At 50.4% G+C, this 27,842-nt stretch overlaps 2 protein-coding genes across 3 annotated transcripts; one reads left to right on the plus strand and one right to left on the minus strand.

Annotated features, from left to right (window-relative positions):
• Positions 1-1,803: 1,803 nt before the first annotated feature.
• On the plus strand, positions 1,804-19,025 carry Pom121c (POM121 transmembrane nucleoporin C). 2 transcript variants are annotated; one of them, XM_057763988.1, is made up of 13 exons: positions 1,804-2,386; positions 3,512-3,727; positions 4,252-4,410; positions 5,638-5,718; positions 7,620-7,791; positions 9,169-9,263; positions 9,952-10,025; positions 10,367-10,491; positions 10,799-10,901; positions 11,471-11,644; positions 12,324-13,940; positions 16,532-16,654; positions 17,033-19,025. In XM_057763988.1, the coding sequence occupies exons 1-13, from the start codon at positions 1,818-1,820 to the stop codon at positions 17,128-17,130; spliced, it is 3,606 nt and encodes a 1,201-aa protein (XP_057619971.1). In that variant the 5' UTR covers positions 1,804-1,817; the 3' UTR covers positions 17,131-19,025. The 2 variants fall into 2 exon arrangements, with proteins under 2 accessions (XP_057619971.1, XP_057619972.1); XM_057763989.1 differs by lacking the exon at positions 3,512-3,727.
• Nsun5 (NOP2/Sun RNA methyltransferase 5) lies at positions 18,980-24,785 on the minus strand. The gene is made up of 10 exons (XM_057763990.1): positions 24,681-24,785; positions 24,449-24,571; positions 23,450-23,624; positions 23,265-23,373; positions 21,564-21,702; positions 21,356-21,471; positions 20,353-20,531; positions 19,972-20,182; positions 19,462-19,605; positions 18,980-19,297 (listed from the first exon to the last, which is right to left on the minus strand). Exons 1-10 carry the CDS (start codon positions 24,771-24,773, stop codon positions 19,189-19,191), a joined length of 1,398 nt encoding a protein of 465 aa, XP_057619973.1. The 5' UTR covers positions 24,774-24,785; the 3' UTR covers positions 18,980-19,188.
• Positions 24,786-27,842: the final 3,057 nt, after the last annotated feature.

Here is a 27,842-nt window from a genome sequence, read left to right on the forward strand (position 1 = left end):
TTGACCAGCCAAGCCAAATTGGTAAGCTCTGGGTGAAGCACGATTAATAAAAACAGATATTGAGGTTCAACCTGAAGACCAGAAAAAGCAAAGCAGCCAGCCACCGGCTCTTACCTCGACCTAGTCCAAAAATGGTGATCCTGCCTCCAGGAAACCTCAGGATGAGACTGAGTCTGAGAGCTGTCTCCTCCTGTTTTATAATCCTCTCTACGGCTGGAATTGAAGGCAGACACCCGGTTTCTATGGCAAACTCGTGTGGCTACTGGGATTAAAAGTGTGTGTTACCACTGCCTGGTCTATAAGGCTGACCAGTGGGGCTGTTTTACTTTCTAATATTCAGGCAAGTTTATTTATTAAAATACAAATGAAATATCATTACATTTCCCCTTTTTGTCTAAAATTTTAAAAGGGCTGTAACTAATATAAGAAAAACTATACACAATAAGTACAATAACTATATACAATATATACAGGCAATAAATACATCAACAATGTCTAGTCCATTTGCATTTGACAAATTCAGAGAAAATACTTCATATCTATCCTATCTTGGTGAGTCCAAAGTCTTGTACCTAATTTACTTTCCATCATACCCTGCTTTCTGCACCAGGTAAGAAAGAAAACTATAACTGTCTAGTCTTCGACTCCCTCAGAGACCCAAGAAGGAAATAACATTAACTGAGTAAGCAGGAAGTACAAGCAAGCGACTTCCGAAAAATGTAATGACAGAAACAGCTGGCTGCCTGGACAGTCACCCAAAGTTCCTCTGCAACATTGGGGCATCCATCTGCCCAATCTGCCCCATCCATCTGATTGACTTTTTCCACACAGGATTTCACTATGCACCCTGGCTAGCCTTTGATTGATGGGGTTTTGTTTTGTTTGAGACAGGGGTCTAACTAGCCCAGATTGGACTAGAACTCACAATCCAACTTCTGCCTTCACCTCCCAAATGCCAGGATTACAGGCAAATGCCAACAGGCTCACTGCCTTGATTTCTTTTCTTTCTTTCCTCTTTTTTTCTTTTTCTTTTTTTTTTGTTTTTTTGTTTTTTGTTTGTTTTTGTTTTGTTGTTTTGTTTTTCGAGACAGGGTTTCTCTGTAGCTTTGGAGCTTGTCCTGGAACTAGCTCTTGTAGACCAGGCTGGCTTCGAACTCAGAGATCCGCCTGCCTCTGCCTCCCAAATGCTGGGGTTAAAGGCGTGCACCACCAATGCCCGGCCACTGCCTTGATTTCTAATGCGGCTCTTCCTCAACCTCAAGTGTCAGAACAGTATGTCAGATGGTTTTGTTTTGGTTTCTTTTGTTGTGCTTTAGTTCTTGGTTGGGTTTTTTTTTTTTTTGTTTGTTTGTTTGTTTTGTTTTGTTGAGAAAGGGTTTCTCTGTGTATGCCTGGCTGTCCTGGAACTCATCGTGTAGTTCAGGCTGGCCTCAAATTCAGAAATTCTCCTGCCTCTGTCTCCCACATACTGGGACTGAAGGTGTGCACTGCCCACCGCCCTGGATTTTCGTTACATTTTGAGCCAGGCTTTAAGTCTCTACGTAGCCCTGGCTATCCTGGAACTCTCTTTGTGAACCAGGCTGGCCTCGAGTTCACAGACATCCTCCTGCTTCTGCCTCCTGGGTGCTGGGATTAAAGGTCAACAACGTCTACCCAAACCGTAATTTTTCAAAACAAACCTCTCGCGCCTCGTTAGCCACGCCGCCGCGTTTCCCCTTTTCACCCGGCGCGCCGCGTCGGGGAGAGTGACGTAAGCGGCGGCGCACGGCGCGGTGTACCCTGGGATATTTAAGTCCGCTCCGCGGCGCGGAGCCGCGATGTCTCCGGCGGCAGCCGCGGCTGACGGAGTCGAGCGGTCGCGGCCCCCATTGGGTTTACGGGAGGGTCGGGGCCGCGCCCGCGGCTGCGGAGGACCGGCGGGCGCCGCGGCACTCGGCCTAGCGCTGCTCGGCCTGGCGCTCTACCTAGTGCCAGCGGCGGCCGCGTTGGCCTGGCTGGCCGTGGGGGCGAGCGCGGCCTGGTGGGGCCTGAGTCGCGAGCCCCGCGGCCCACGGGGCCTATCGTCGTTCGTGCGCGTCTCGCGCCGCCACCCGCGGCCCGCGCTCACTGCTTCGCCGCCTCCGGCTAAGTCGGCGGTCAACGGCAGCCTCTGTGAGCCCCGCAGCCCGCTTGGAGGCCCCGACCCCGCTGAGCTCTTACTTATGGGCAGCTACCTGGGCAAGCCCGGCCCTCCCCAGCCTGCCGTGGCGCAGGACCCTCGGGACAGGCCGGGCCGCCGCCCACCCTCACGTTCCCCGCCGCCCGCGTCGGCGGCCCAGCGAGTCCACCACGTCTATCCCGCGCTCCCCACCCCGCTTTTACGACCCTCCCGGCGGCTACCCCACCGGTAAGTCATGGCCATCTTTTTTAGGGTCGCTGCGGCTTTAACCTAGGGCTCCACCTGGAAATCCGACTTTCCCTTACTTTTTTCTTTGATGTAACCTTTTCTTTTCTTTCTATCACTCCTCTTTCTCTTTACTACTCTCCTGTCTTTTCACTATTTTTTTTTTTAAGGTAGGGTGCTTGGTGGTCCAAATCGGCTGATCTCGAACCCTTTCTTTGGTTGAGGCTGTCCCTGAACTCCTCATCCTCCTGCCTCCACCTCCTGGATGAGGAGGAGTTCAAGGACAGGATTACAGTGATGTGGTGGGATCGGATCCTCAGCTTCATTCACGGCAGCAAGCAGTCTGCCCATTCATTGCCCAGCCTTTGGTTTTAGTTTTTTCTGAGATACTGATCTCTTGTAGCTCACGTTGTTCCATGAACACCATCTGTAAGTGAGGATGACTTTGGCCTGCTGACCCTTCTGCTCGCACCTCCACGGTGCTGGGGTTACAGGTGTGCTGCACCGCAGTCAGCCTAGATTCTGGATGAAGCTTGTGTGTTTGTTTGTTGAGGGGTTTTTGTGTGTTTGTTTGTTTTTCTCCTTTCACCGTGTGGGCCCCTGAGATTGATCTCACGTCATCAGGCTTTTGGCAGCAAGCACCTCTACCCACTCAGCCATGTCACTGGCCCTGATACATGTGTTCGGTTGCGGTGTTGAATACCTGCTCCTGTTTGGCTCCGGCTATGTCGTGCAGACAAATTGGACAGAATTATCCCTACACAGCCCATCTGCATGTGCTTCTGACGTACCTGTGTGGGCTTCTGAAGTACTTAGTTTGTTGAAGACCATGGTAGAGACAGCCGTTAAGCAGCTGATCTTCTCTGCCCTCGGATGGAATGGGAGAAGTTTGCCGTCCAAATGCCGTGTTCCCTGTTGCTTAGAAAAATTGGAGATCTGCCTTGTCAGTGGCAGAGTGCTTTGTCTAGCATGCATACACCCCTGAGTTTTGTCACTGTTAAAAATAAATAAGAGAGAGAGGTTGATATTCTCTGGAAAGGAAGTATTAATGCCTCTGTTTCTGCAGTCAGTTGAATTAGGTGTTCCTTTAAGACTCTGGTTCCAGCATGTGTCTCCTATTCCCTACAGAGAGTGTGGGTCTTTATCTAGTCGGTTCGTTATAACACCCCGAAGACGCTATCCCATTCAGCAGGCCCAATACTCCTTGCTTGGGGCACTGCCAACGGTGTGCTGGAATGGTGGTCACAAGAAGGCTGTGCTGTCTGCACGGAACTCAAGAATGGTGTGTAGCCCAGTGACCGTGAGGATTGCCCCTCCGGACAGCAAGTTACTTCGTTCATCCATGTAAGTGTGTGTGTGTGTGTGTGTATACAAACGTGTATATACAGGTAAGCACCTTTGTGGAGACCAGAAGAAAGCCTCAGATTTCCTTTATTGCTCTCACTTCCTTACTTGAGTCCAGGGTATCTCCCTAACCTGAAGCTCACAAGGGGTTACAGGGTTATGCCAGATGCCTTAGTTGTGTGGGTGCTGGGATCTGAACACCAGTCCTCGTGATTGTGCAGCTCCTCATCACTGAGCCATTTCTACACGCACACACACGTGTGTGCTCAGTCACACTCTATTCATAGAACAGGTTGACCTGAAATTGACTGTTTCTCAGGCTGGCCCCAAACTCGGGATGATCCTCCTGCTTCTGACTTCTCACTGTTAGGATTGCAGGCTAAGCTACCAGGCCTGATTTACTAATCATGATAGCTTCTACACATATATGAGTTAAGGTCTCAATTGTCAGTTAGCTTCTGGTCTCTCTTCTGTCCGTGATAGATAAAAATATTCTGTTTCTAGAATTTTATCTTTCGTTATAGGCCAGAGCAGACACTCAACACAACATTGTCTTCACCATCAAGTAATGTCCCGGATCCTTGTGCGAAGGAGACCGTGCTGAATGCCCTCAGAGAAAAGAAGAAAAGGACAGTGGAGGAAGAAGACCAGCTACCCCTCGATGGCCAGGAAAACAAGAGAAGGTACTGATCAGGAGAGTACTAAAGCTGCTTGCCAGGTGAACTCCAGAGAATTTGTGGAAACATAGTTGATTTCCACGAAGGTATAGAGGCCAGCTCCAATGTGAGCCTTGGGACAGCTTCGTAGTAAGGACTTTAATACAGTTCGCTTCTTTTTTTTTTTTTTTTTTTTTTTTAATTTGGTTTTTCGAGACAGGGTTTCTCTGTAGTTTTGGAGCCTGTCCTGGAACTAGCTCTTGTAGACCAGGCTGGCCTCGAACTCACAGAGATCCACCTGCCTCTGCTTCCCGAGTGCTGGGATTAAAGGTATGTGCCACCACTACCAGGCTCTTCCATTTTTTTCAAGGATTTAATGTACATTGCGGTTTTGACTGTATATATCGCTATGTGAGGGTGCCAGATCCTGTGGAACTGGAGTTACAGACAGTTGTGAACTGCTGTGTGGGTGCTAGGAATTGAACCCAGGTCCAGCTGCTGATCCTTCTTAATACCTGAGGCATCTTAACCACTGAGCCATTTCTCCAACCCCATGAGTATACTCTAGTGTGTAATGTATAGAGCTTTCTGGCACACTGAGGGTATGTTGACTGTTACCTATATTGCAGCTGAATTTACAATATTTTGATACAAAATCAGCCACTAAAAACTGATAAATCTGCCAGGAATGGTAGCTGGCACCTGTAATCCCCAGCACTGTGCCAGGAGGACTGGAAGTCCAAAGATAGCCTGGGGCTACATAATGAGTTCTGGTATAGTTTGGACAGGATAACAAGAACCTGATTCAGACTGTGTTTCCTTCTTGTGATGTACCTGAGTTGCTGAGGTTTATTACAGGGTCCTTCTTGCTCTGCTTCTTAGTTAACCAGGATAGTTTTAGAGTAATGGACCTTCTAGAACCCAGTGGTTTGAAATAAACTTTTTCTTGTTTAGCATGAAATGTATACTCTACAGAGGTAGTGCTGGGCCCCAGGAATATGAAGAAATACTTTCAATTTTCTTTACACTGTTTATTGTGTTTGTGTGTGAGTTGGTTCATACATGGAGGGCAGAGCATAGCTTATGAGGGTCTCTTTTTCTACCTGTGGGGTGCAAGGATTCCCAGAGTTAAATGAAGGTCGGCAGGCTTGCAGCAAGTGCCTTTACCTGCTGAGCTATATGGCTGGTTTGGGAAATGCTTACAAGGGTTGGGAAGACAGGCGCAGTAATGAGGGACTTTTTGGTTTATCACAGGCGCCACGATAGCAGTGGGAGTGGGCATTCAGCATTCGAGCCCCTTGTTGCCAACGGAGTCCCTGCTGCATTTGTGCCCAAGTAAGTTAAACCCTTGGTGATGCTTGGAAAAGTGCACTTTGGCAGCTGTAGCTGTCGGCTTTCCTCTTCGCTTTCTGCGTCCTGTCCAGTTCACACTCTTCTTGACTAATTTGCCATGCTTAGGTATTTTCTCTGCAGTCTCTTGCCATGTTTTTCCACTAACCGGAGTGAGATGCATAGGGAGGGTCTGTGTTTAATGACATTCTATCTGTTGTGCTAATGTTGTGGTGATCTTTCTGGAATAAGCACTCTGACACCAGTGGGAGTGGAGGAGAGGAGATGTATTCACTAGTGGACCAAAGCCAGGACAGCTCCCAAAAGGCCTTCCTTGCTCCTAGGTCCAGTTTGTGTTCTTTTTTTTTTTTGTTTTTTTTTTGGTTTTTTCGAGACAGGGTTTCTCTGTGGGTTTGAAGCCTGTCCTGGAACTAGCTCTTGTAGACCAGGCTGGTCTCGAACTCACAGAGATCCGGCTGCCTCTGCCTCCCGAGTGCTGGGATTAAAGGCGTGCGCCACCACCACCCGGCCCAGTTTGTGTTCTTATTTTATACTCTAAAACCATAAGGGGGTGGGTGAAAAAGCAGGTGAGATTTTACAGAAGCATATGTGGTAGTCGGGTGGTTTTAAAGGCATATATTACAGTGACAGGCGTAAGCGTTTGTGTTCAGATTGTTAAGGGCAACAACCTTGTGTTTCTCTAGGTCATTCTATTCCAAGTAGCAAGTGAAATCTTATAGTGCTTTAAGTAAACTACTAAATAAATGAATAAGTCCATGTCCAATGATTGGTCTTTTCTGTCTTACTTTATCTACTTCACTAACATGTTATAGTTGACCCTTCACAGGAGGTCACAAGATCATAAGGCTTCTGCAGTTCAAGAAATGTTATAACATGGAATTTAAGATAAATACTAAATATCTCTACATTTGAATTTTAAAATTTTAAAAAAAGTTTGGGCGCAAAGGACATAGGTTCCCCTATAGTAAAAAGGCTGTCTATGAAGCCTTGTATTCAGCTCACTGTACTGCACTTCAGGAGACATGATCTTGTAGATCACTGAGATGTAAAAGGGCCTGAAATGGGTAAACATTGGTGATCAGGTGGTTTTGGAGGCTCTAACCTAGGGACAGTCTCAGGGGAAACCCAGAGATCCGGGAGCCAGCTAAGATAATGGTCCTCTAAAACTAAAGCACTATTGCGTGAAAGGATGGAACTGCTGGCTGGCTGTGGCTGCAGACGGGTTGCACAGGTGAAAATGGAAACACATCTTGCTGAAGTATCATCTGGTTTGTGGTTGATGCGGGTGGCCCTGGGACCATAGTGTAGCAAAGCTAGAAACACAGGCCTACAAAGAGGATTATGGGGGAGATTCCTTTTGGGGTTGGAGGCTCGGGAGAGTGGTTGGTTTTTTTGTTGTTGTTGTTTGGTTTGGTTTGGTTTTTTGAGACTGGGTTTCTCTGTGTAACAGTCCTGACTGTCCTGGAACTCACTCTGTAGAGCAGGCTGGCCTTGAACTCAACTGAGATTGCCTGCCTCTGCCTCTCAAGTGCTGGGATTAAAGGTGTGTGCCACCACTGCCTGGCTGACTGTGGTTGGTCCTTAACTCTGATTTTTCTCTGAACAGCTTTATTGAAGGGCATTAAAGTTCCCCAGAAGCCACAGTCAAGATGTCATCCTTCCCTCCAACCCCACACGTGTGCTCTGCTCTCTACGTTCCTGTGTGCGTTGACCATGCTGTGCTTTACCCATTCACTGTGTCAGATATGGGTCGCCTTGTCATTTGCTGATAGTGCCGTGAGAATATTATGGCTTTCTTCAGGTTTATTCAAAAAGCTATGTTGCAGCCATGGAGGAAATACTAGAAGAACATATCTTCAGTAGCATGTCTTCTTCCTTTCTGTTAGGCCTGGCTCCCTGAAGAGAAGTCTGGCTTCCCAGAGCTCAGATGACCACTTGAACAAACGGTCTCGCACCTCCTCTGTTAGCTCCCTGACTAGTACATGCACAGGAGGCATCCCCAGCTCCAGCCGCAATGCCATCACCAGCTCCTACAGCTCCACCCGTGGTATCTCTCAGGTATCTCTCAGGGCCGCGAACAAAGATGCAGACCACTCTCTTTTGCCTGGCATTGGATCTGTCTCTAGGCTAACCAATACAAAGCCTTAACTAGCAAATAAGATAAAACATTGATCTGTGGGACTGGTATAAGTGGAGCTGTTGCTGCAGATGGACCATGGGAAAACAACAGTGCAGTAGGTGGTGCTGATGTGGTTGAAAAGGTTCATTCAGGGGCTGGAGAGATGGCTCAGAGGTTAAGAGCACTGACTGCTTGCTCTTCCAGAGGTCCTGAGTTCAATTCCCAGCAACCACATGGTGACTCAAAACCACCTATAATGAGATCTGGTGCCCTTGTCTGTCCTACAGGCCGGATACTGTATGTATGCATAAATCAATCAATCAATCAATCAATCAATAAATCTTTTTAAAAAAAGATTCGTTCAGTTTGACGTGTAGATGAGATCTGTAAACAGTTGGAATTTAGTACATGTTTTTAAAACATGAAGTAGTTATTCTTGTTTAGAGCTAGTTAATATCTGTGGGTAGGGAAGCCAGGCAGCTTTGCTTTCAGGCAGACTTGATATTAATATTGACATTGACACTAGTAGCTGTATGGGCTTGCACAGGTAGATCAGTTATCTTTTTTGTTTGGTTTTGTTTTTTGAGAAAAGGTGTTATGGATCCCTGGCTATCCTGAAGTTTGCTATGTTCTCAGTCTGGGCTTGAACTTGCAGTGGCTATCCTGCTTCTGCTTCCCAAGTACTGGGGTTTCAGGCTTGCACCACCACACCCAGTTTGTAGTTTTTAATATGCATAAGCTTACTCTGATAGAATGTCAGAATCTGCAAAATAAAGGGTATACCCGTAGATCATCATTGTTGGAATATGTAATGGGTACACGCATTCTTTTAAGATTTATTATTTTGTCAGGTGCAGTGGCATACTCTAAGCTTTCAGCTAGCCTGGTCTACATAAAGAATTGCAACCAGGACTATTCAGTGAGACTTGGACTCAAAAAAGGAAAAAAAAAAACTTACTTATTTGAGTCTGTGTGAATTTAGGTGCACCATATGCATGCAGGTACCTGCAGAAGCCAGAAAGCATCCGATCTCCTGGCACTAGAGTTACAGTACTTATGAGCAGCCTGATGTGGGTGCTGAGAACCAAACCTGGACCCTCTACAAGTGCAGCATGTGTTTCTTAACTGCTGAGCCATATCTCCAGCCCCTCAAAAAAGTTGTTTTTTATTTTGGTTTGGTTTTGGCTGTCCTATAACTCACTATATAGACCAGGCTGGCCTCAAAATCAGAGCTCCACCATGCCCGGCCTATTCAGAATGTCTCTAGTCATGTTCTCAGTGGTAGTCTCAAATGTGCCACTCTGCTTGACTTGCAGCTGTGGAAGAGGAGTGGTGGCCCCACCTCATCCCCCTTTTCTAGCCCAGCTTCCTCTCGCTCCCAGACACCAGAGAGGCCAGCCAAGAAAACAAGGTAATCACCATTCACTTCTGATCACTTTGTATGGATGGGGGGAATGGGGCTTCACAGGGATTGGCTTTTGGGCTTTTATTGACTCTGACTGAGCAAATCAGAGTCAAAGCCCTAGAAGAGCAGCTAGTGCCTGCTACAGATGTTCCCCTGTCGTGCAGTCTGAGCACACTGATGGTTGGGGTCCCTTCTCTGTCTCGTACTCCAGTGGGAGTGGTGCAGAGGCCACTGGGAGTGGAGTGCAGAGTGGATCGGGTCAGCAGGGAGCCTGGGTCCCTGGCCCCAGCTCACTCTTCACTGGCGCTCGGCTCCCTCAGGGATCAGGTCTGTCGTGTCTGACCCTCCATGCCACCCAGCCTTTTTATTTTCACCCTGTCTGTCACGGGCCTGCCTTCTCACCAGCTTCACTCCAGCTCCATCACTAACCCACTGTTAGAGCCTGAAAATGCAGTCTGGGGCCCTGGACTTGACAGGCTCTGAGTAAAGCTTCGCAGTTCTGTGTTTAAAGACCAGATGCTTGTGGCCACTTGTCAACTGCTCACCTCCACTTCTACAAGAAGTGTGACATGGTGACGTGCTGAGACCGGGAGCCATGATCTTTCTAGACGTTGGCCATGTGTGAGCGAGTGAGGTGCTGTGCATTCCTGGTAGTCTTCCCAAACAAAATCTAGCCTTTTCACCATCCCCACAGAGAGGAGGAGCCGTGTCACCCTTCCAGTTCTTCAGCTCCCTTGGTAACAGACAAGGAGTCCCCAAGAGAAAAGGGTAAGTAGAGAAGCCATGTGGGCTGAGGGTGGCGTATGCAGTGGAAGTTAACACCATTGAAGTTAACAGAGCATTGCTCTATCTGGGGCATGGAAGATAATCTGGCCCTTAGTGTGAGAAGAGAGAAAAGCAGACACAGCCCAGTGCTGAGTGCAAGGACTGGTAGGTGATGAGCTCATGTGGGGCTCGGGGTCACTCCCATCCCCCAAGCAGTTGTGTGTACCTTTTGAATAACATTGCAGATACTTGCAGGCCACTCACACACAGAAAACATGATGTCTTCCAACAAAACCATTCTGTCCTGGAGGAGCAGGGAGGCCAGCAAACCTGTTTGTCTGTAGTTGCAGATTCAGCCACTGGGAAGCAGCAGAACTCTTGGACTTCCCCACCCACATCTGGCAGCTCTGGGCAACGCAAACGCAAAGTTCAGTTGCTGCCCTCCCGGCGAGGGGACCAGCTCACCCTGGTATGTCTTGTCCCTCCCTCTCAGCTCTTTTTTTTTTTTTTTTTTTTTAAATATTTATTTATTATGTATACAATATTCTGTCTGTGTGTATGTCTGCAGGCCAGAAGAGGGCACCAGACCTCATTACAGATGGTTGTAAGCCACCATGTGGTTGCTGGGAATTGAACTCAGGACCTTTGGAAGAGCAGGCAATGCTCTTAACTGCTGAGCCATCTCTCCAGCCCTCAGCTCTTTTTAGACTCGGGCTGGGAACAGGTTTCTTCCTCTTCTGGGGGTCAGCCTAACCTGTCTTTGTTCTCTTGGGTAGCCTCCACCCCCTGAGCTTGGCTATTCCATCACTGCCGAAGACCTGGACATGGAGAGGAAAGCTTCACTGCAGTGGTTTAACAAGGTTTTGGAGGACAAGACAGGTAAGGCCGCAGAGTGCAGTGTGATCGGGGCTGAGCACCTTGCTGTGTTGAGGTTTGTTTCCACAGCTCTCCTTGGAAGAGTAGTAGTAGAGCGCTTGATTCCCCTTTGCTCCAGTTTTGAGTCTAGATTCATCTACCCAAGGCTGTCTTCAGATTCATAACCCTGCTTCAGCCTTCCAAATGCTGGGCTACAGATGGATGCCACCATAGTCAGCTCTTGAATTTTTTGTCCCCTGATTTCACCAGTTTTATTTCCAGTAGCTGTTACTAACACTTTTCCACGGAACCTGAAAGTTTTGTTTTCTTAGTGAAAATGGTGTTACTGTCTAATCCAGGTTGGCATCACCCTCGCAGTCCTTCCACCTCCACTCCAGCACAGGCCAAGTGCCACTCCCACCCTCCAGCTTCCTTTGTTTGTTCTTCTCGGGGAAACCTGCTTGGGTCTTCATTGAGACCTGCAGTCTAGCGTCCCATCTGTGAGAATAGGGACACATTTCTGAACAAGCATTTTGGGCTCTGAGCTTCCTGTACCTTTGCTCTGGAACTTGAAGATTGTCTCTCCTCCTTAGATGATGCCCCCACCTCGGCCACTGAAACCCCACCTGCCACCAATCCTCCTTTCATGTTCACCCTGCCTGCTGTGGGGCCTGCCGCCTCACCAGCCGCCCTCCCAGCTCCTAGCTCTAACCCACTGTTGGAGAGCTTGAAGAAGATGCAGGACTCTCCAGCCCCACCATCCTCAGGTAAGAAGAGCATTCTGTCCTGTAATGACAGGCTTTTGACATGACGCAGGTATAGAGCCTGTTGGTTCTGGGCTTCAGAAAGCCCTGGTCTGGAAATATACAGGAAGGCAGACTGTCATACTGGGTTCATGATTCAAAGGCATCCGCCCTAACTGCCCTGAGTCTGTGTCATCTATGAGAATTATGTTATATCTTCCCTGAGAAGAATCTGCAATATGACATGATCCTTCCCATAAGGTGTCCTAGCTTTCTGGATCCCAAACCTAGAATAACTAAAATCCCTTTCTGTGTGGGCAAGACTGGTAAACCTTGCCAGCTGGTACATCCATGCTACTGCACATGGACACAGCAGCGTAGCTGTGCTTCTCACATTGGAGCGCAGGCGTGGTGATGCAGCTCTTGGGACTCACAGGCACTGCCTTGCTGGGCTGGTAAACAGGATGGGTCTTTGTTAGATGAGTAGGCGCACGTAGGTAAGTAGACATCAGAGTTGAGCATTTTCCTTCATGACCTCACATGCAGCCCCAGGTGGGCTCCCCTGCTTTCTTCCTTCTGTCTTTCCTGGAATCTGGGAGTGGAAATAATGCCTTCTTGAGTCCCTGTACGTTGGTGGTGCTGAGCATGCCAAGTGCCGCCTGCAGAGGACCTCAGAACTCATCTTACTTCCTTTTCCTCACAGAACCTGCTGCAGCAGCAACTACTGCAGCCCCTTCACCTCCGAAGACACCCAGCCTCCTGACCCCTGTTGTCTCACCACTGACAGAGCCAGTGGCCAGCACCTCCTCGGACTCCAAACCTACAGCCACCTTCCTGGGGCTGACTCCTGCTTCATCTGCCACACCACTCACTGACACCAAGTCCTCTGGGGTCCCTCAGGCTGAGCAGTCTGCCAGCACCCCAGCCTCCACGGCTCCCTCCCCGACCCCAAAGCCCAGCATGCTGTTCGGGATGCTGAGCCCACCTGCCAACTCTTCCTCCCTTGCCATGCCTGGCCCAGCTTCTGCTTCACCCATGTTTAAGCCCATTTTTATGGCCACACCTAAAAGTGAGAATGACAGTCCCTTGCCATCTAGCTCCTCAGCCACCACTACAGCCTCGCCCACCACCACCCTCTCCACCACAGCCAGCACTACAGCTCACACTTTCAAGCCTATTTTTGACAGTGTGGAGCCATTTACAACCATGCCCCTGGCAGCCCCCTTCTCCCTGAAGCAGACAACTGCTACAGCCACCGCTACAGCCACACCAGCCCCTCTCTTCGCTGGCCTGGCTACTGCCACCTCCACAGTGGCCTCTGGCACCACAACTTCTGCCTCAAAGCTTGTGTTTGGCTTTGGAGTGACCTCTGTGGCCAGCACTGCCAACAATACCATGACTTCCACCTCCCAGCCACTTCTGTTCGGGGGAGGTCCCTCTGTCACTGCTGCCAGTTCTGCCCCAGCCCTGCCTTCCATCTTCCAGTTTGGCAAGCCCCCTGCCACAGCAGCATCTACAGCAGGCACCTCTTTTAGCCAGCCCCTTGGCAGTTCTGCTCAGACAGCAGCCAGCAGTAGCAGTGGCGCTAGCGGCTTCAGTGGCTTTGGCAGCACCCTCACCACCTCCACCTCAGCCCCTGCCACCACCAGCCAGCCTACGCTTACCTTCAGCAACACCGTCACCCCTACCTTCAACATTCCCTTTAGCTCTGGTGCCAAGCCTGCACTCCCAGCCTACCCCGGAGCCAACCCACAGCCCACGTTTGGAGCCACTGAGGGGGCCACCAAGCCAGCACTTGCCCCAAGTTTTGGCAGCTCTTTCACGTTTGGCAACTCTGTGGCCTCAACCCCATCTGCAGCCCCAGCACCGGCCACCTTTGGTAGTGCTGCACAAGCGGCTTTTGGCGGGTTGAAAGCCACGGCCTCCACCTTTGGCACCCCTGCCAGCACACAGCCAGCTTTTGGTAGCACCACATCTGTATTTTCCTTTGGTTCAGCCACCACTTCTGGCTTTGGTGCCACCACACAGACCACCAACAGTGGGAGCAGCAGCTCTTTATTTGGCAGCTCTGCTCCATCCCCGTTCACATTTGGTGGCTCAGCAGCTTCTTCTGGTAGTGGAGGCTTTGGGCTTAGTGCTACTCCAGGCACTGGCTCCACCTCTGGAACTTTCAGCTTTGGCTCTGGACAGAGCGGGACCACAGGCACCACCACCTCCTTTGGGGGAAGCCTGAGTCAGAACACCCTGGGCACAACCAGTCAGAGTTCACCTTTCGCCTTCAATGTGGGCAGTACGCCTGAAAGCAAGCCTGTGTTTGGAGGTAAGATTAGGAACTGTTAATAAGGCTTAGTGTATAACAGCCTACAAGTAAGTTGTAGACAGTCCAAGCTAATTAATGATGGAGGGGCCCTGTGTAGGCCGTAAAGGTTTCTGGAGGGCTGGAGGGGATAAGACCTGTTCTTAGAGAGTGCCCACATCTAGTGACTCTCAGCTGCTTATATCTGTAGCTCCAAGGGATCTGGTGCTGCTGTCCAACCTCCACAGACATTGCACTTGTGCACACACGCACACACAATTTTTAAAATAATCTTAGGTAGATGTATTTTGATATATGTGTTTTGATACATGTATGTCTGAACCATATGTGTGCTGGTGCTCCAGCAGCCGGAAGACGGTGGTAGATCCTCTGGGACCTGAGCTGCTTTTTTTGGGCTGGGATTGAACCTGGGTTCTCTGGAACTATTAAGCTCTCTCTCCAGCCCCATTTAAAAACAAAAATCATAATGCCTTTGAGGAAGTAGTGAATGGAAGGGAAAATGTTTGTGGTTTGTGTTTGGTATATACATGTGTGTACAGCCACATTCAGCTTTATTTTATAGTTACTCATGCTTACACAGCAAGTACTTTTACTCACCAAGCCATCTCCCCAACCCATTTTAACTTACTAGTGTGTGTGTGTGTGTGTGTGTGTGTGGGTAGGCTCTCACTCTCTCATGTGTATGCATTGCCATCATGTACAGGTAGAGATCAGAGTACAGCTTCGTGGAGTTGGTTCTCCCCTTCCCCCTTTCTTAAATTCTAGGAATATACCACAGATCACTGGGCTTTTGCTACAAGTGCCTTTACTCACTGAGCCATCTCACTGACTTCTTGGTTTGGTTGTGTGTGTATGTGTGTGTGTGTTTTTCCAAGTATAACTCAGGCTGCCCTCAAACTCAAGATCTTCATACTCCAGCTTCCCAACTGCTGTGGTAGTGGACATCCATGTTGGCAGCCGGGGAAGGTAGTTAGTGTCAGGGCACAGCAACAGAAGCAGGGATGGTGGGTTCATTAGCAGAGACAGGCAAGGTTGACTGGTTAGAGTAGAAGGCCAGGGTTTCTTGTTGGGATTTTAAATATCTAGGGAAGTGACAGAATTTCAGGTTGAAGGGTGAAGAGATCTTGTTTGCTGTGTGCAGGGTGAATTTTGGCCCTAAAAGCTACTGACCTTTTTGGTAAATAAGGGAGAAAGAAGCTCTTGAGGAAAGTGGGGAGGTGAGAGGTGGACCTGTGAATGAGTCTTCCAGGACAGTGAGAAAAGGGATATAGTCAGAGAAAGTGTATGGTTTGCCAAGTGGTTGGTTGTAGGTTTTGGAAACATGGTAAGTTCATACGCAGTGTTCAGAGGCTCAAGCAACCTCTAGATTGAGCAGGTGGATGAGACTGGGGAGATGGCTCAACGGACGAAGTGCTTGCCACTTAGTGTGAGGATTTGGGTTCAGTTCCCAGTACTCAGTAGCTGGGTGAGGCAATGTATATCTGTAATCCCAGTGCTGGGTGTGTGGAGGTAGGCAGATCTCGTGGACTTGTTGGCCAGTCTAACCAAAATAGCCAGGTCCAAACTTGTGAGAGACTCTGGAAGACACCCACTGTCAACCTCTACACTCCATGAATGAGTATTGCCCTGGTGCAAATACACAAACCAGACAGATAACACTTAGGGAGAGTGTGTGAGTGGTGTTGACACCGAAGGATCAGGAGTCTTTCTCACTAATGGTCAAGTCACTTAAGAATGGTGATGGGAGGCTGATGAGAAGCCAAGGACAATGGCACTAGGTTTCGATCCTAATATATGAACTGGTTTTGTGGGAGCATAGCCTGTTTGGATGCTCACCTTCCTGGACCTAGATAGAAGTGGGAGGACCTTGGTCTTCCTGTAGAGCAGGGAATTTGGACTGCTCTTCAGTATCGAGAGGGAGGGGGAGTGGACTAGGGGGAGGAGAAGAGGAGTGGGGATAGGGAGAGGGGGGAGGGGGCAATATGTGGGAGGAGGGGGAGGGAAATGGGAAACGGGGAGCAGTTGGAAATTTTAAGTAAAAAAGAATTAAAAAAAAAAAAGAATGGTGATGGGGAGGGGTGACGGTTCAGAGTCCTTTTTGGGGAAGAAAGGAATGATTGACAGGTGGCACTATAGGTGACCAGGACTGATGATCTGAACCAGGAATTGGGCTGGGAGTTGTGTGCATCCCTGTTATCCCAGCACTTAGGTTTGGGCAGGAGGTTGGAGAGTTCCAGGCCAACCTGGGCTTCATAACAGACTGGATCTCGAAATTAGCAAAACAAAAGAATTGGGTGAAAAGTGGTCTTGGAAACAATGTCAGAACAAAGCAGCCCTGACATAATCACACAGGCTGAGCAGGAGCCATTTCCAGAGGGCATCCTGGGAGGATTGGGGGCCCTACAAGGTGAGTGTGAGAGGGAAGGCAGGGAACCAAGGAAACTAGGCAGATCAGGATTAACCTGTCAGCCCCACACCTCCTGCTGCAGTTACACGTGGAGGGGTGGCGGAGACCATCTTCCTCAGCACTAGGTGCAGGGGGATAGGTCTGACACCTGCCCAGTCTCTGCAGCTCTTCTGTCTGTTCCTGCTAGGTACATCCACACCCACCTTTGGGCAGAGTACCCCTGCCCCTGGAATAGGCACCGCTGGCAGCAGCCTCTCATTTGGGGCCTCCTCGGCACCTGCCCAAGGCTTTGTTGGAGTCGGAGCTTTCGGTAAGGAGACAGTCTGTTGCCAGCATGACACCCTGTCCCTTGGACCAGGAATAATCAGGATAGCAGGTTGCTGGTCCTCAGGGTCTAGGGTAGTTGAACAGTAGAGTGGAGCCTTCTCTGGAAACTCAGGCATTTGGGAAGCAAGTGCTGGTGGGTTTTTTGTTTTGTGTTGTTTTGTACAGGTTTATTTTATTTGCTTTGGTGTTCCTGCATGTTTCTGATGGGTTCCTGCCAAGGCCTGGGAGGACTGCCAATAGGTTCGGAAGCCCTGGTGGAACACCTATGCTTCTGCTGTTGAACTAACTTCCCAGAGCAAGGCACCAGGTACATTTTCTGTGGCAGCAGCTGCCCTGATGAGGTCTTGTTAACTCTTTCCAGGATCAGCGGCCCCTTCGTTTTCCATTGGCGCGGGATCCAAGACCCCAGGGGCTCGTCAGCGACTTCAGGCCCGAAGGCAGCATACCCGCAAGAAGTAACCTGCCTCTTGTCTCCACTCTCCCATCCCTTGCCCAGATATGGACCTCAGCACCTGCTAGGAAGAGCCTCTGACCCTTCGAATTCCATAGCAAACCCAGTCCATCACCAGGGCAGAAGTGGCAGCCTGGCCCTTTCTGTTCTAGAGAAAGTGGGTGCCCCGGGGAGGGCAGAAGCCCAATACTTTACTTGAACAGTCCCACTGATGAGGCTGGAGAACTGAAGAAACATCTGTACATACTGTCCTCTCGCTGCCCCAGCGCTTGTTTAGTGTGTAGCCTAGGCGGCCTCCCCTTTCCTTGAGCACCGTCTCTGCTAGAGGGTGCGTGGAACCCACCTGGGTCCCTAATATACATCAGGTGGGATTGGGGGAGACAATGTCCCTGAGCTTTGCCTGCTTGGCTTGGCCATAAGAAGTGGTTCTCTTCCTCTGGTTCCTTCAGGGTCTCTCATTTCTTGCTGCTTTGTCCCTCACCTGTCCTGTAAGATTCATTCCTTTTAAATGGCAGTGAATCTTGCTTTGCCTTGGAGACCCTAGTGGGCACTGCTCGCCTCTTCTGCCAAGTCTGTTTCATCTCCAGCCTTCTGCCAGTCCAGCCTCCAAAAGGTTGGCAGTTCAAGACTTAGCCTGGCAGAGCCAGGGGAGAAGTTTGCTCCAGAAAGTTCTGGGGCAGGCAGACTGCCCACCACTGCTTCTAGCTGCCTCTTCACCTGCCCGCCACCCCACGGGCCACTTTGCCTCTTCGGGATTGTATTTTCCAAGCCTTGTATTGTGTTTGTCTGATGTTAATGTGTGTTGCTCCTTGAATCGAGTTTGGAGGAAGAATTGAATTGTATGCGTGGCGGCATGTTGATAATGCCGGACTCAATGTCGCCTGGGCCCTCCTGGGCCTAGCTAATTGAATGCTGAAAGTGGCACCGCGTGACAGCCACAGTACTGACTCCTGAATTCTCAATAGTGTTTTGAATTAAGGGCTGGCAGCCCAGGGGATGGAGCCTGTAGGAGCAGACTTCCCTGTTGGTCCTCCCCCACGTAACACACCCCAGGCAAGGGCATCTTCTGCCTGAGTTTGGAGTTGTAGATTAATGAACTACACTTTTAGGTTCCTAATAGTTGTATCCCGAAAAGGGTCCTTCCCGCCTGTCTTTCCTTCTAAAAACCACACCCTTAGGCCCCAGAGCCTGGCTGCCATGCCCATCCTCTTTGGGAGAAGTATGAATGCGTGTGTCTAAATTAAAAGAAAAAAATATTTAAACGTTTTTTAACAAAATAAAAATTTATTTTTATATTTAAGCTAAATTGCCTTTTAAATTCCTTCAAGCTTGGTTCACTGAGGTGGTTAAATATAAATGCTATTGAATAGTAGGAATTAGCTGTATAGTATGCCTGTGTGAAGGAGGAGCTCGTGGCTGTCCCCAGCAGCTCTCCTGAGGGGGCGGAGCTCCTTCTGGACATGTCGTATAAGTGTAATTCTTACTTTATAAACAATGTGATGTAGCTGTAACTGGTCCCTTCCCTTTGTGACTGGCAGGGTTTAGGCTGGGTTGTGTGGAGCTGGGAAAGAGCTGGACCTCGTCCCAATGCCTTTGGGGATGGGGATAGGTGGGGGGTCTGCACAGGAAGCCTCTACCTGTGCCTCAGGTAAGGAAGGGGCCTCCCTGCAATTCAGTCTGAGCTAATTACCTCAGCTCCACAGCAGGCCTGCTTCTAGGGCCCCTGAAGAGGCGTCCTGGCATAGCCTCGGTGTGTGAGTACATTTGTCCGTGCTCACGCTGGACAGGGAGGCTGGGGCTTCCCACCACAGACTGAGTTCCTGTGAGCGTAGCTAAGATTTTTAGTATGAATGTGAGATTGTTCTTGCTTATGTCATTAAAAATAAAACTGTGATCTGTCATAGACCTGAATCTGCTCTTTATTTGTAAAGCAAAGACTTTACTGGTAGAACTATAGCTGCCCAGTGAGGGACCTACAGGGCCAGGACATCATCTGCCCTTCCTTGAGGAGTCGGGTTCCCACACAGTGAGGGTGGTTTTACTGGTTGTAGGGCTCACAGTGGCCACTATGTGCTTGGCTGGATGCTGGCACCAGCTGCTGCTTTGCGTCTTTTCTTTCTCTTTGGAGCTTTGCTGAGAGGTTCTGGAGCCAGTGCTTTGTCCTGTGGGGCTGGGCTGGAAGAATAGGCCAGAGGTTAGCAGGTATGATGGCCCACACCTTTAATTCTAACACTCAGGAGGCACAGGCTCAAACTCTTCATCTACCTACATACCGAGTTGTAAACCAATCAGTTACACAGACCCTGCCTTAAACAAAAACTTGGCTCCTCTTCACTCACCTAGATACCACTTCTGCCCGTTCAAACACAGCAATGAAGAAGCCTCCAGTGAGTGTAGTCTCAGGGGAAGCCCGGAGACAGTGTTCAGACCCTGGGAAGGTATTCAGACCTCGGTGAGGCCACGTGGGTAGGACAGGAGCTAGTCTGTGGAGAAGGAGAGGACTCAGACCCTGATGAGAAGTAGCCATTGTTATTCCCCAGAAGGCCCCTGAGCGTGGCTCGCCTGGGGAACTACATTTCCCAGGAGCCCCTAGCGTTCCACGCAAAGGCTGCGCAGGCGCAGAACGTGGCGCTTGACGCACGCACGTGGGGGGACCCTTTAAAAAGGCTGAAACGCCGTTCCTTATCTCTTTTTCCCTTCTCTCCTGCACGCCGCAATAAACCTCGCGCGCGGTAGCGGCGAAGAAGACGAACACGAAGAAGACTAAGAAGAGACTAAGACGAACAGACGAAGAGAACAGAAGGAGAGAAGAACAGCCATGACCTCTCAGGTCCTAGGATCACCATTACCTGAAGACCCCCGAGTTCTGCTGTAGAGCCTCTTGGACCACATCTTCATTCTCTTCTTGGCAAAGGGAACATGTGGAGTAGACTAGGCGTTGCAGAGAGGGGAAGGCGAGCGCATGGCACAGAGCCCGCTGCTGGAACCCTGCCAAGGCCTGCAAGCGCTCCTTGCTAGGTGTGCCTCCCCCATGTTCCTCCAGCTGCCGGCTCAGCATACCTATGGAAAAGGCACTGCAATTATGAAGCCATTTCCCACCAAAATCCCCATTTTATAAACAAGAGCATTTGCCTATAGTACAAGTCAGAAGTAATACCAAGATTAACTGGTAGCCTTTTGTGTCCAAGTTGCTGTGGGGCTAGACCACAGCTACATTATCCCCATCTCACCAGAGCCACTACAAGAAGGATCCAGCAAGATGTACTGGACCTGGCCATAGCGCTGGTCAGTGGGAGAAACTGTCAGGAAGTCCTTCTCTGCTAACTCGCAGCAAGAGACCCCAGCTCGAGCCAGCAATGTAGCCATGGCTGCCAGCCGCTTAGCATCCTGGTCGAAAGCAAAGATCTTCCTAGGGAAGAGAGCAGAGGCAGACTGAACTAAGAAGCTGTTTTAAACTAAGACTTTTAGGGGACTTTTAGGGGCTAGAGAGAGGGCTCTGCGGTTAAGAGCACTGTCAGCTCTTCCAGAGGTCCTGAGTTCAATTCCTAGCAACCACATGGTGGTTCATGGCCATCCATACTGGGATCTGATGCCCTCTTTTGGCAAGCAGGTATATATGTAGATAGAACACCATATACATAAAATAAATCTTTAACTTCTATGTGTCTGTATGCCACGTGTGCAGATGCCTGTGGAGGCCAGAAATTGTGATGGAACCCAGGGAGATAGAGTTAAAGAACTTGTGTGCCACCTGATATGAGTGCTGGGTACCAAACTCAGGTCCTCTGGAAGAGCAGCAAGTGCTCACTGAGTCATTTTGCCAGCCCCCGAACTAAGAATTTATAGAGCATGGAGCCCCAAAAGAACATCAAACTGTAACATACTAAGCCAGGACATAGGTCTGGGGCTGTGGCTCAGTAATAGAGGGCTTACTTAGAATCCCCAGTGAGGGGCTGGGGGCGTGGCTCAGTGGTAGAGTGCTTACCTGGCACATATAAGGCTTTGGGGATTCAATCCCCAATACACTATCACCCAAAATAAAACAAATGGCTTATAGGGGTTCCAACCACAGATAACCAGCCTGGGAAGAACCCCAAGGGCTGAGGGAGCCTTGTCCCAAGCTGTCCAGAGCCACGCTCTCAATCTGTATCATCCGGTGAGAATTTTTACCCACAAAGCACATGATTTGACCACACCTGTCCCCCTGCCTCAAAGCTCATTGCCAGCACTCACCCCTGGTTCTTCAGGAGAGCAGCAATGTAACTGGTCTTGTTGCCAGGGGCAGCGCAGGCATCAATGACATGGGAGCCTGGTGGGGGAGACAGCAGCATGGCTGGGAGGCAGCTGGCCTAGCAGGGCAGCAGATGTGGACAGCTGAGTGAACACAGAGCCACGAAGGCACTCCCCCCACATCCTCCCTTTCTCCATCTGCCCCCCCAACCTTATCCTGCAGGATGAGATGGCCAGCGCGGTAGAGCGGATGCTCATGCAGATCTGTCTGTGCAGGGAACACAAGCAGCTCAGGCAACAAAGGATCCAAAAGAAAATGTTGCCCCTTGAGGGTCCGCAAGTCCTCCAGGCTGGCAGGGAACAACCACTGGTTAGGTTTTGTTTTTAGCCTCTATGTGTCTAGGTGTTTTGTCTGCATCAGCGTGCAGGCAGTGCCTGTGGAGACCAAAAGAGGGCATCGGCATCCCTAGGATTGCAGGTGCAGATGGTTGTGACTTATGGTGAAACTCAAGTTAGCAAATCAAACACCAGTTTTTAAGATGAGACATTCTAATGCAATATAATCCAGACAGACTAGTCTGATATTTCCAGGCTAAGGGATAGCAGTATGACTGAAGGGCAATACTGAAGCCTTTGTTTTCCGTATTTAGACCACTATGTTTCTAAAAGAGCAGAAACTGTATGTGCAGCAAAACACTGTAGTCCCTAATATATAGTAGTCTCAAATATGAGCCAAGATGCTCCGTGTAGTGTCTGTGGACTGGGCCGGAGTGTGCAGTGTAAAGTGCATTGCTGTGGGTTCAGAGCCCAGGGCAGACGATGCCACATAATGACACACAGACACATGCTGCTAAAAGCACCCTGGATTTATGGATCTTTGATTATGAATGGATTGTGCTCATGGTGTCTTCGGAAACCTTCTACTGTTTCCAAATAGTGCAAACTGTAGATTGTTCTTGCAGCCTGTGGGGTCTTGACCTACAGCTGAAGAGACTGTCATCTAGACAAGAGACTGGAAAGGGGACAGGGAGCTGCAGTTAGGCTGAAGAACAAATGGAGAGGTCACCAGAACGTAGACAAAGAATTGCAGGAGTAGCAGTTTAGGGTTAAAAAAAAGAAAAAAAAAAAAAAAAAACAGGTCTCAGAAGACAATGAGGAAAAAACTGCTGGGGGGGGGGGCTGAAGACACAGCTCAGCAGCTATGGGCTGGAGAAACGGCTCAGCAGTTAGGAGCACACTGGGGGGGCTGGAGACATGGCTCAGTAGTTAGGAACACACTGCTGGGGGGCTGGAGATGTGGCTCAGCAGTTAGGAACACACTGCTGGGGGGCTGGAGACACAGCTTAGCAGTTAGGAACACACTGGGGGGGCTGGAGACACAGCTCAGCAGTTAGGAACACACTGAGGGGGAGGGGGTTGGAGACACGGCTCAGCAGTTAGGAACATACTGCTCTTGCAGAGGACCTAAGTTTGGTTCCCAACACCGTGTCCAGCAGGTCACCAGCCTATAGCACCATCTCCACAGGGTCCAATGCCCTCTTCGGGCACATGCACACACCCACACAAAGATATACATACTTATATATCATTTATTTATTTATTTATTGTTTTTGTTTTTCGAGACAGGGTTTCTCTGTGGTTTTGGAGCCTGTCCTGGAACTAGCTCTTGTAGACCAGGCTGGTCTCGAACTCACAGAGATCCGCCTGCCTCTGCCTCCCAAGTGCTGGGATTAAAGGCTTATATATCATTTAAAGCAAAAGAAGAAAAGAAACTTTTGTTGAGAAAATAGGAAAAAAAACCATCTAGAGAAAGCAGGTACTGCCCCAGTCCCTCTTCCCACAGGGTCCTGCTTCCCCAGGAATCTGGACATCCAGGAAAATGTAGGTACCCAGGTAGGTGCTAAGTTCTCACCTGGAAGCCCGACCCTGATAGGAGAAACCTTGTCTCTTGAAATAATCGATCGCGTCCTCGGGGCAGGTCTTGAGCGTGTTCACACGCACAAACCGAGGTACCTGGAAGGCTAGAAGGCACAGCAGTGAGTGGGTAGAAGGCAAGCCCCTCCTGAGGGCCATCATCCTCCCCTCAGCCTAATTCACCTTGGCCAGGCCTGGATCTCTCTTGCAACAGGTCCTCATTTCTGCTCACACCCCGTTGAACCTTGAGCCGGGCCAACTCAGCCTTGAGCCTTGCCTGGTGCCGGCCCAGCAGAGCCTTCCATCGGCCTCCACCCCCTCGAAAGCCTTTCCCCAGCAACAAGTCATACACTAGCACCTGGAGAGAGGAAAACAGAAAAACTATAAACACCATGAAACCCTTCAGTGAGAGGACTACGCCCTGTCCAGGTGGTCACGTCAAGGGGATTCTCTTGCCCAAGATACCCAAGAAATAATGGCCCGATATGGGAGCAAACGCCTATAATCCCAGCAACCTCATATACTTAAGCAAGAAGACTCCACCCTGGAAATCAACCTGAGTTACCAATTTAAGACTTGCCGGCGCAACTTAGCAAGACTCGGTCTCAAAAGACAAGGTCTGGGGACACAACACAGTTCAGCAGAACCTGCCTAGAATCTCCAGGTGAAGGGTTGTGGGCTCAATGAGGACTGCCTGGCACCCCCCACTGAAGAGACTGGGAGCGCGGCTCAGCAGTAGGGTAGACAGCTTGTCTAGGATCGGCCAGAGAATTTGGGGTACAGTTCAGCAATAAGTACCTGCCTAGATTGCCCTAGTGAGGGGCTGGGGGCGTGGCTCAGGGATAGAGCTCTTTCCTGGCATGCCAATCTCCAGTGTCACAAAAAGGCAGACAGGCAGCAGAAGAAGGCAGATTCAGTATTGAATCCCGGTGTCCTGCTTGCCTCACATGCCTATCCCCCTCCCCCAGAAAGCCACCTGTTCAGCAGAGCTCTGGACCCCCACCCTTCCTTGCCATCGTCACCCTTCCCGCTAGGTAGCATCTGCCACCGCGAGCTTGTGTCTCCGCCTATTTAACTCTTCACGTAATGCTCCAGGTGAAGTCACATCCGTTCCAGCTCAGTTCGGATCCCAGAAAGAGCTGCAAAGCCAGGCGTGGGCGACAGGCCCCGGCCGCTGCTCACCTTGGCCAGGTGTGGCCGCAGCTTCTTCTCGGCGCGCAGGAGCCCGGCGCTGGCGATCACGGCGTCCAGCACGGCCGAGTAGCGCTGCGTCTCGCACACCAGCGCGTACAACTGCTTCACGTTCTGCGAGGGACAGGGGCGACATGCTGCACCCAAAGCGGGCCTCGCCTCCCACTCCCGCCCCGCCAGACCCCGCTCCCCAAGCCCTCCTCCCCGCACCCCGCCCCACTACCTGGAAGCTGCTGGAATACACCAGGCTCTTCAGGGAGCCCTGGCGACTCTCCACGCCAGCCAACACCGCCGCCGCCGCCGCGTACAGCCCCATGCTGTCGCTTCGGCAAGGTCTTTACGACACTGTCGCAAAGCTCGGTCCGGCTTTGCGGCCGCTGCAACCTCCCTCACAGCCGGGCTTCCGGAGTCCAAAGGCACAGTCCTTGTTTAGGCTCCCAAGAAGCTGGTTTGTGTTTTCAGCATCCAGAAATTAATTCTAAAGCCAGGCATGGTGGTTTACGCCTTTAATCCCAGCGCTCGGGAGACAGAGGCTGGGGGAGTTTCTGTGAGTTGGAGACATAGTTACAGGACAGCCAGAGCTACGTACATACCCTGTCTCAAAAGACCAAACCAAGGGGTGGAAGGGAGTAATTTTACTTAACTCCGTGTAGTTACTTTGTAGTTTGTTTTTGTTTTGTTTTGTATTTTGGTTTTTCGAAACAGAGTTTCTCTGTAGCTTTGGAGCCTGTCCTGGAACTAACTCTTGTAGACCAGGCTGACCTCGAACTCACAGAGATCCGCCTGCCTCTGCCTCCCGAGTGCTGGGATTAAAGGCGTGCGCCACCACGGCCCGGCCAACTTTGTAGTTTTTTTAAGACCGTGACTTACTCTGGAACTTAGAATGTACCCTGCCTAATCCTCCTCCAGTGATGAAAGACTCCGTGAGAAAGCACTGCCTAGATGCCTCCACTGAAAGGCTGGGGTGTGGCTCAGTGGTAGAGCCCCTGCCTAGAATCCCCAGTGAGGGGCTGGGGTGTGGGTCAGTGGTAGAGCACCTGCCTAGAATCCCCAGTGAGGGGCTGGGGTGTGGCTCAGTGGTAGATGACCGACTTTAAATCCACTAATGGGGTGCTGGAGACATGTTTCAGTGGTTGAGCGCCTACCTTAGCACTGCAAAGTAGAGACTATTAAGCAGTATGTGTTTGAGAGCAGAGATTGTTGCTAGAAGTGGAGCACTTGCCTAGTATGTAGAGATCCCTGGGGTCAGTCCTCAACACTGAGGAGGAGGAGGCTGGTGATGTAGCTCAGTCAACAGAGTGCTTGCCCAACAGGCAGAAAGCACTTGGTTCCAGTTCCTCCACTGAATAAACCAGGCATAATGGTGCCTTCCTGTACCCCCACACTCAGAAAGTGAAGGCAGAAGGATCAAGAGTTCAAGGTAATCTTTGGCTAGCCAGTTCAGGCCAGTCTGGGCAACATGAGTCTCTGTCTCAAAATAATAGCACTAGCTGGGCTAAGCGAGATGGTTCAGCCATCAAGAGCACATACTGTTCCCAGAACCTGTTAGGCAGCTCACAACCTTTTGTAACTCCAGCTCCAAGGGATCCCATAACTGCTGGCCTCTGTGGGCACAGCACCCCCCAAACATACATGTAACTAAAACTAAAATATTAAAAATAGTAATAATAATTGAGAAAATGTCAAATTTATTGTTTTTAATAGATGTTTGACGGTCCCAATGATAAGGATTAAGTATGTGTGGGAACATTTCTGCCCTCTCCTGGAAAGAGTTGGGAGGGACAGGGTTACTCAGGTTGAGTGGATACAAGACCTGGAAAGGTGACGGTAACACGGAAACCCTTAGGTGGTAGGGAGGGGGCTATATTCCCTGCTATAAACGTCCCAGAGACATGCATTTATGAAGAAACTTCTCAAGCAGTCCAAGCTTTAAGACCAGCAGAACCCCTTAAATTCTTGTAACTAGCAGGATGGGCCAATGGGGAGACAGTACCAGGGCAGTCTATCGCCGTGCAGGTGTGAGGTGGCCAGGCCCACTGGCTGGGGGCAGTACCATGGGCAGTGAATTGCTGCCCCTCTCGTGCCAACATGTGTCCAGGATAGGGTACAGTTTGCCCTGGAAGTCAGCCTGAAAGGTGTAGAGTGTCCGCAGATCATCAGGGCGGTCGGCGTCGAAGAATGTGAGTTCCCCCTGTTCATAGTGTAGGTAGACGCCAATGCGATGGGGGTGGCCAGCCACAGGCAGTGGCAGACGTGGGCAGCCAAAAGCCTCATACACCCGGCCCTCTTTCAGACCAATCAGCCATACGCCGTGCTCCGGGGACTTGCTCAGCTTGCCCTTGCGGCTGGCTGTGCCCTTGATGACTCCCAGGCGCCAGTCGCTCTTGCTACCCACCACCACCTCCCAGTAATGGCGACCCCACGAGAAGCCCTTGCTGGCCAGAACACAAGTGCTGTAGTCGAAGCGCTCGGGCTGGCTAGCCCGTCTCTGGGCAAGGAGGCCACAGTGTACCACCGTGTTGCCCTTGGAGAGCTCCAGGAGAGGGTGGGCAGTAGCTGGGTCAAGCTTGAGAGATTCTGGAGCTGGAAGAAAAAGAGACCTGCGGTTGGGACATAGAGACCTGCAGACCCTGCCCAGGAGGTGACGGCAAGCCTAAGCCCTCGGGGAGGGGACAAGTGTGCCGCCTGTGTCTCCAGGACTGGAAGGGGCAGGCACAGCGCTGATGGACAGAATGGATGAATGAAGGCTGGATGGCAGAGGTGGGTAAGTGGTGAGATGGGCGAGTGGATGGATGCTGGCCACCGTGGAAGAGTTCTACTAAGGAGGAGGTGTGTGCACCTGCCTGACTTTCGCAAGTGTATGTGCCTATGCGCCCATTCGCACACGCTCTTCACTACCCCGTGCAGGCTCCCTTAAAGTTCTCTGTATGCCTCTGGGTGCCATCAATCGATTGAAAGGATAACAAGTTGAAGCCTCACCTGGCAGAACTTTCCGGAAGAGTCTCTTCCACACAGTCAGTTTGATGTCGGCCTGGTGGAGACCTGGCTTAAAGGATATTGGGCTGAAGGCGCCTTCCAAAGGCCGGGCCTGCTGGACCTCTACCCTGTGGGCAGGAGTTCCATTGACCGGGGAGCTCTATGCCAAGGCCGTCCCCCACCCTCCTTCCAACGTGGGAGCCCACAGAGGCAAATCCAGCACCCAGGCCACACACTCATGCTACCAGCGTTCCCTCCCCTCACACCTCCTTCCTGGAGGATATTCCTGCTTCCTAGAATTGGGATTCTGGGGAGCTGAGGAAGCCCTGAGCGAATGCGCAAAGTACCGATGAAGTCTTGGGTGACTGAGATCGTTGACCCGGGCATGACGAGGTCAAGGACCTCAACG

This window comes from Chionomys nivalis, chromosome 3, assembly GCF_950005125.1.
Source record: "Chionomys nivalis chromosome 3, mChiNiv1.1, whole genome shotgun sequence".
Taxonomy (NCBI): domain Eukaryota; kingdom Metazoa; phylum Chordata; class Mammalia; order Rodentia; family Cricetidae; genus Chionomys; species Chionomys nivalis.